At 36.9% G+C, this 8,276-nt stretch overlaps 1 protein-coding gene across 1 annotated transcript; it reads right to left on the bottom strand.

Moving 5' to 3' along the window:
- Positions 1 to 5,975: 5,975 nt before the first annotated feature.
- LOC107418658 (cathecol O-methyltransferase 1-like) lies at positions 5,976 to 7,954 on the bottom strand. The gene is made up of 4 exons (XM_060818729.1): positions 7,358 to 7,954; positions 6,706 to 7,016; positions 6,518 to 6,582; positions 5,976 to 6,428 (listed from the first exon to the last, which is right to left on the bottom strand). The coding sequence occupies exons 1-4, from the start codon at positions 7,804 to 7,806 to the stop codon at positions 6,132 to 6,134; spliced, it is 1,122 nt and encodes a 373-aa protein (XP_060674712.1). The 5' UTR covers positions 7,807 to 7,954; the 3' UTR covers positions 5,976 to 6,131.
- Between the last annotated feature and the right edge of the window lie 322 nt (positions 7,955 to 8,276).

The raw sequence follows: 8,276 nt of genomic DNA, 5'->3' as shown, positions 1-8,276 counted from the left end.
GCAGCAATACAAGTTGTTTGAAATGACAACACATTCATACCCATTATCTTGGCGGGATGCATCTTTGATCATGGTCATCGTGTATGGATCTAAAGTGGGAGGCACGTCCGGATTCTTCTCGTAATATCCCCCATCCCTCAATAGGTAAGGCAGCATATATGTAAGACGTTCCGCATTCTTCAACTCTTTATTCTGGACATATTTATTTCCCATATTTGGATCGTATAAATCAATATGCCGGGCCTTCAAGTCCACACATGCTGCCAACCAATGCGCGCCTCCATTGTTGACAGGGATGTACACCTGCAAATTAGAACATAACCTCATTATCCACAAAATGGGAAACTTAGTGAGAATTTTTTTCAATATATGTATGGACTTACATAATCACATATCCGCCACGACACGCTAGGTTTGGGTGACTTCCCGTGCACATAGTTACAAAGGGTCGCATCACATGAATATGTGCTACGAGATGCCCTCCATATGGGATAACGCCCTTTGATGGATGACTGCCAAATAATGAAATATATACAATATAAAATATCATCAATATAACATTAAGCAACGCAGTAACATCCCATCATCTTACCTAAAATAACATGTCTAATATGGCATAGGTGTTGGTGAACATCTTCTCATTATCAAACCGCCTTTTTCGTATGAAATACAAAATAGTGTCAATATGCTGCAAAACCACATTAAAGGAAATAAGTAACAAGTGCGAGGTGATAAATAAAACATCATTACAAACGTAGGACCACAATGATTTTACATGAACATAAAGCATATAACTTACATCGGAATTCAACCATCCTTCATCGGTAAATAGCTTAGCAAAAAATTCCTTTCCCACCGTCATATAAGATGTACACACGGTTGCTTCCTTGGGTGCCACCCTATACCACTCATCGAACGCCCTCTCCTTTGATGCATCAATAGGTCGAGTAAGATTAAATTTGACCTTCTTTTTACACGGGTCAGTGTAAGGAGAGATGACGTGATGTGACTGGTGGTAAACTCGACCGAATTGACTTGTATCACCAACGTTATGCATCCGATCTTCCACCTCAATCTCAGCTGATTGGTCATGATGTGGACTGTCAATTGAAGCACCGATATCCCACCCGAAATGCAAAGGCCGATATGGCACCAAAGCCCAGGAATCCTCCACATAGGGTCCTCCAGGTACGATAGGCTCAAACGGTGTAGTACAATCATCATCCTCCTTCCTACCATTGGAACCGTCTATGGGTGCATCAAATTCTTCAGCTTGCTCTCCAACAGACGGTGCCACAGGGGATGATGGTCTAACCGAAGATGACGGTGAATGGCTATGCATATGATGCTCGGCCTGCAAAACACAATAGTTATTTTTGCAGTTCCCAAACTCTAACAACAAATAATTGCTGAATTACAATATGTAATTTAATAATGCTGAAGCACTAAAGTAAAGTATACTAAGTTGTCTAAATGATACCTGATGCTTTTGTTGGTCAATAACAGAACTAAGCATCTTCCTTAACGCTGCCATCTCTTTATTTAATTCATCAAATTTTGCCTCCAAGCAAGCAAGCTAATCAATATCAATATCCAAAACATAAGTCAACATATATTAGTACAACATATGAAATACAAATTTGCGTGCAAGTAACATTTGCATACCCGGAAATTAGCATTTGGAGGGCCACTAGAATGCTCCTCAGCTTTGGACGCATCTTTAGCGCTAACATATTTAGCGCCAACATCTTTAGCACCAACTATTGGTGCTACAATTGGAGGTGACGTGTAGCGAACTTCATGTATGTCAACTGCTATTGTTCGCCAGTAATCCATAGTCTTCTCCTCATCGGTAGCATCTAACGTCCAGTGCACAACATACTACATTCAATGAAGAAAGGAAAAAAAAGTAAATTTGGAAACTGACTATGGTAATGTAACTTGAATGTAGTCGTACCATGTAGTCTAAACAAAATTTGCCTTACATTGCTATTGGAGGAGAACCAATTATGGACAGCAAAATGGTTCGGTTGCCTTGGAGTATGCCATCCAAGGATCCTCAGACAACGGGTTTCCAACCGGTCGGCAAATTGGTTACCAAAATCAGGGATTGCTTCAAACCCCCACACCTACAAAATACAAATTATAGGTTATTAAATATAATTTTTAAGTAAACGCTACATGTATTAAATATATTACCGTACCTGAAACACCAATGGAAAACCTTTTAGGTCATAATACTGTGATTTATTCTTTACTGCACGTCCTCGTTGCTGGAATGCATTGTGGAATGAGTTGATCGTCTCCTTGTAGCTCAGAATGCCCCAAGGGTAGGAATTAAATACGTCGAGATCAGCAACCAAATCAATGTATTTTTTTTTTATTTGAACCTTCAGATCCATTCCGAGTACACCATGAACTAAGAAATATAGTAACGCAATTCTAACAGCATCCCAATCATCCACAAAAGGTGTATCCTTGAATAGTCGTTCCAGTTCGGGCGGTTTCAAGTCACTCCTGTCATCTAGCAACCTCGTGCGCAGCTCATTTCCTTTGGAAATTTGCATATCATACATCGAAGGGTACCTACAAAACTTTAACCCACTAATGAGTGCGAATTCCCACTTCGTAAACCGCACTGCAGATCCCCCGAAGTTAAACTCCAGTACTTCTGGATTGTTGGACACAACTTGTCTGCAAAGCAGGTGATGCACTAACTGACCAGAGAATCGGAGGTTCTTCATGTCAAGTAAGTGTCCAAAACATGTTTGCCTATACTTTTCTAGCTGCTCACTTGTGAGGACACTTGTAATTACTTTGTTCGCCTCTATTGGATTCCCGAATGAATGTGCCCTAACTTTATTTATATCGGCATCCTGCAACATCCGTTCCTTTGGAGCATCGATGGGCTGCAATATGAATTACATAAATGGAACTGACATCAACGATTTAATCATACCCTATTTTTCCACCTTAACTTGATAATAATAATTTCCAACTAAATCTTAAGACATATGGGTTCACATTTTTGCACAAGTGGTAATTACCGATGAAACCATCGGTAATCAACCTACAATGAACTAAAAAAAAGCCCGATGGCCTATCGGCAATTACCGATGGCCATCGGGTGAAGTTTTTCTTCAGTTTTCACATTCATGAATAAATACTGTCAGATGTCTTATCATTTACCGCACAAAACAACATAAATGAATATAAAACTTACCATATCAGATGGGGGAGAGGAAAGTGGAACGTGCCCTCGAAGTTTGGTGCTTTCCGTCTCAGATTTGGATTTCTGCCTAGTAGTACGTTGACGCTTAGAGTCGGGTGCTGCTGTGCTACCACCGCGTCTCTTACTTTCCACCTTCTTAACTCCCTTCTTCGGTTGACGTCGCAAGTTCCTCTTTGGTGCCATTATAAAGTACAACCTACAAATGTACATTGACAACATTAATAAACTTTTATCTACCTTTAACAATGTCAACTATGTATACATACATGTATAAATATCCGCAATCCTCAATTTCATATGCTCTCTTCCTAAGGATATTGTGCATGCCATCTACAAAACATTTACTGAACATTTAATGTATAGCAGTGTGCATGCCATCTAAATCTTTCTATCTTCTTCTTCTTTAATTTTTTATTTTTTTCTTTTTTGGGGATAAAGTGTTTGCGTGTTTGCGTGTTTGCTTCTAGCTAACCATGTACCTAAAATTTTATGCATCGATCTTCTCTCTCTCTCTCTCTATATATATATATCTATACCTTTAGAAAGTACTAACTCTGGAATTCTCAACTTCAATTCTAATTAATCATAAAGTATTTTTCTCTTATCTCCATGTACTGATTTTTAGTAATAAATTACCCTAGCAAAAAGGAAGAAGAAAAAACTTAAAAGAAAAAAGAAGGTCTGAAAAGCAACTAAGATTTCTAATGCAGCTATAGTCTAAAGTGAGGTTTTAATAGAGCAACCCACAATTGTGGCCAATTATGATGCTACATGCAGAAGCAGATAAAGTGAAATATTGAAATGACTGGAGAGGAAGTAGTCAATTCACCCAAAATAGAAAAACAAGAAAGTGAAATATAGAGGTGGAAGACTAGATAGAAGCGACGCAACAGACAGATTGTTATAAGCCAATCAAAAGCAGTCCTTAGACTGTATATATACATATCATATTCATGTTATATTTAATTATTTCTTACCATACAATATATGTCTAAAAAATGTGCACAGAAAGTTGCAGACTATAATCTGAACATATAGGTTAAGCTGGACTGCAACATGTCCACCACTTCTATATGAGTATGTCAACTAATGTAGCTACATCTCTTCCCCATACTACTTGTGTTTAACCTGATTTGGTTGTAAAAGCTCAGACCTACCGACACCTATATATGCTATACAAATCATTCACTTCATATTTATTTTATCTGTATACAAATCCAAAAAGAAATATAATTAGTTTCCTAAGGGTCCAGTACGTTTTTAAAAAAATTCTTCTTTTCAACCCACAAAAGCAGTTTTCTAGACAGAGTTTGAGTATCATGCACTAGTGAGATAACACCTTTAGGTTAAGGATTTAAACTTTGATCAGGGTAAAAATCCTTATATCCCTAAGTTGTAACAAATACATATATATACATATGTTATGTTTTTTTATTACAAACTAACATTATTACAAACTAACATTATTCTTCATCAAATTCATTGATTTCCCTGCCTTCATCCTTTATTTATTTTCCATGCTCAGGGATGTCTGTCGATGGAACCCAAAAAAAAAAAAAATTTATAAAAATTTAAAAAAAAAAAATTAAAAACAACGTGTCGTCTGGGTGTCGTTCATCCCAGACGACATGTCGTTCAATCCATCTTCAACCCTTGTCCGGGTCGACCCGAACCCGCCTAAACCAGTCCCGACCCGCTTCTTGACCCGGTTATTTCTTCCACCTCCGGCCACCGTTCAAGGCCAAACCGGTCCCATTTTTTTCCTCTCTTCATTTCCTACTAATGCCCAATATCAATCTATCCTAAAACCTAGGTTATATTCACTTCCATACGAAAACCTAAATCTTCAAAAATTCCACATTTTAAACCGGTTCTCAAACACTAAACAGAAATCACAAGTTTCAATGTCTCATTGTACTCAATTTGTAAGCATTTAACGTAAGGTAAGGCAACAAAATAAACACAAAAAATATAAATAAAAACCCACACTCCACGGCAACGAAAGAAATAAACACAAAGCCAAAACCATACAAAAACAACCCACACCGGTCCCACGGCAACAAATAAACAAAAAGATTCAACCAATTACCTCAGACAGTGCTGAGATGAGATCCTAATGTTTGGCTTTTCCACGGTAGCTTTGGTTTGGTTTTTTGTATTTGTGTGTTCGTGTAAAGCCGTTTGTTTTGTTTTTTGTATTTGTTTGAAAGTGTAAAGACGTTTAGAAAAGCAAAAGTTGATTTTTGTTTGGTTTCAAAAATAAGAGGATATGTAAGTAATTGTTTTTTGTTTGAAGGTTATAAGGGATATTGAGGGGTAGATCAAAAAAGATATCAAATGAGGGGGTAAAATTCATTAAGCTCGGTCCTATGAGGGTATTGGGCCAAATTCCCCAATACTGAAAGACTCCAGACCCGTGTATGTATCACTTTCCTTGGACCGAAAGCCTTTATTTTTTTGGAAAGCATTGATTATTAACATTTTTCCAGCGGAAAATTGATAGAGGTAATAAAGGATACAAATAGGTAAATAATATGAAGCAGCTTGATGAATCAAAAGGCAATGCTTCTGTTTTTGAAGATTCGTGAAAATACCATTTTACCAAAAAAAAAACAAAAAAAGATTCGTGAAAATACTATATTATTAATTTATTACCTTTAGCACTAAGCAATTTAGATGACAGTCACTTTGTAATAGTACCTAGAAGGGAAAGGCCAAGTAATTTTGAAAAATAAGCTGCAAGTGATGTAAATGAGCAAATTTTTATTTCAGTCCACTTTTATCAAGTTTTTGTTCTTTCCCAAAGAAAGCATTTCAAATCTGATCCCACTAAATCAAAAGGATAAATAAAGCAAACATTAGGTAGGCTTTTGGTAAATTATAAGCACCCCATCATCAGCTATTTGAAAAACTCCATAACCCAGAAATTACAGACAGAACATTCAAATCTGATGCCATTGAATCCAGCAGCATTTTCCAGGGCCAGGAATTCTTGTTGGCTTCTTTCTTTCCCTCCAGGGTTTTGTGTCATCATAAGCACATCGATCTGAGAGGTGGTCTTCACAGCACTGCTAGTCTCTGCCACAACTGGAAGAAGAGCTTCCACAACAATTACTTTTCCATTGTCTGGTATAGCCTTGTAGCAATTTTTCAACAGCTTTAAGCACTTCTCATCACTCCAATCATGAAGCATCCACTACAAAAATTATATATCAAAATTCCATTAGCAGTCATACAAATCAAATAAAAATAAAGAAAATAACAACGAAAACTTCAGAAACTTGCCTTCATAAAAACGGCGTCCCCGCTAGAGACACTCGAAAACATATCTTCTCCTACATGTTCCACACCTACAACATATATTTATATATTTATGTATGTATGTATCGTTGTCTCAAGTAATCTACATATACACAATAAGCTATATATATATATATATATGTAGGTTTAAGATTTAGAATCAAAATTAATACCTGGATAAGCAGGGGCATGCTTTATAACATGAGGCAAGTCAAAATTAATAGCCTTGATATTTGGGTATTTCGAAGTGATCAATCTAAGGGTCACTCCTAGGCCACCACCAACATCAACAAGTTGTTCAAGGGACTCAAAGCCTTTGTACAGATCCAGAATCTTTTTGATAACAATAGTAGTATGATTGTACATAGCAGTGTTGAAAACCTGATTAAACCTGTGATCCAAGCCTGGATACTCAAAGGCGTGCGCTCCGTGAACCCTGTTAAAAGGAATTCCTCCTTCAAGAACTGCATCTTTTAGTTGAGACCTACATTTGAATAATGTAACATTATATTGGATTTAGGAACATAATAAATGATTTGCCTAGCATAACTGAATCTAGAAAAACATTTTAGGATATATGATTTTGACCAAGAAAGTAATTAATTGATCTCTTTCCTATCTATTGAGGGGTTAAACAGAGGACCTTCTAACTATTAAAGAGGCTTGATTGTGTGGGTTGGACATATATTATTTTTCTCACACAATGAAATATGTGATTTGGGGACATGGAATGTATTATTAAAATGTTACTTTTGGTCACGAAAAGTACAAGAAAAGCATCGGAAAAAAGAAAAAAAAGAAAAAAAAAAAAAAAGGAAAACAGACCAGCTGGTCAAGAAGACATTATCTTGTATGAGTGCCATCAAGGGGCCCAAGGAAACACCATCTTTGTTGGTGACAAAGAACTTGGACGCTGGAGCAAGACTGTATAGCCTCTCAAAAGACCCATTATCATCAGCAACAACAGAGCAACTGAGCAGAGAGTGGCTGGCCAAGAGCCTCAGGATGCGATCCAGCATAATGGGTGCCTCGGGGTTTTTGGTGGGCATCTGGGCTGCAATTTCCGAGGAAGAGAGCTTGGACCCTGGACCTGCTTTGGCTATGACATCAAAAACTCCGAGCTCAGTTGCGGATTGCATGGACATGGATAATACAGAAGACATGACGATCTGCATGGCATAACAGAAGCTTTCTTCTTCTTCTTTCCTTCTTTCCTTCTCATCATGGACTTTCGGATGCTGATTGTTTTCTACTTCCAGCAGTGAGGACGCCATTAGAATTCAGATTCAGAGAGCTTTAAGCTTTTAGTCTGTGCTGAAACTTTATATGATGGATTGCTGTATTATGAACCTGATAGTTTTATGTGTAGAAAATCAATGATTGGAAGAAGCCAAAAGTGGCCCCAACTTAGGCAAAAAGGTGAAAACCAAATAAAAAATAGAAGTATTAAGGGTAAAATGTATCCTTATAACATCATTGCTCTCATCTCATTGGCTCTTCCAATCTAATGACAATTTCCAACCACTTGACTGTCCACCAATAAGTTAATTTTTCCAAATAAAAAATGGGTGGAAAAAAAATTATTAATCACGCTTATTATAAGAATTACTTAATGAAGGTTGATTACATAAGGAAATTTTAATACATATGGAATAATATTACAATTTTGCCATCCTCATTTATTAAACCCCACTATATACTTCTAGCATAATATATATCAATAAATCCAATTAAATATATGTAG

Source organism: Ziziphus jujuba, chromosome 7 (genome assembly GCF_031755915.1).
Source record: "Ziziphus jujuba cultivar Dongzao chromosome 7, ASM3175591v1".
Classification (NCBI taxonomy): domain Eukaryota; kingdom Viridiplantae; phylum Streptophyta; class Magnoliopsida; order Rosales; family Rhamnaceae; genus Ziziphus; species Ziziphus jujuba.
This window is presented reverse-complemented; position numbering and strand designations above follow the sequence as displayed.

Coding starts and splice junctions, on each gene's coding strand:
- LOC107418658 (XM_060818729.1), bottom strand. CDS start 7,806: ATGGCGTCCTCACTGCTGGAAGTAGAAAACAATCAGCATCCGAAAGTC. Junction 7,017..7,357: donor AATGTCTTCTTGACCAGCTG/GTCTGTTTTCCT, acceptor ATTCAAATGTAG/GTCTCAACTAAAAGATGCAG. Junction 6,583..6,705: donor GCATGCCCCTGCTTATCCAG/GTATTAATTTTG, acceptor TATATGTTGTAG/GTGTGGAACATGTAGGAGAA.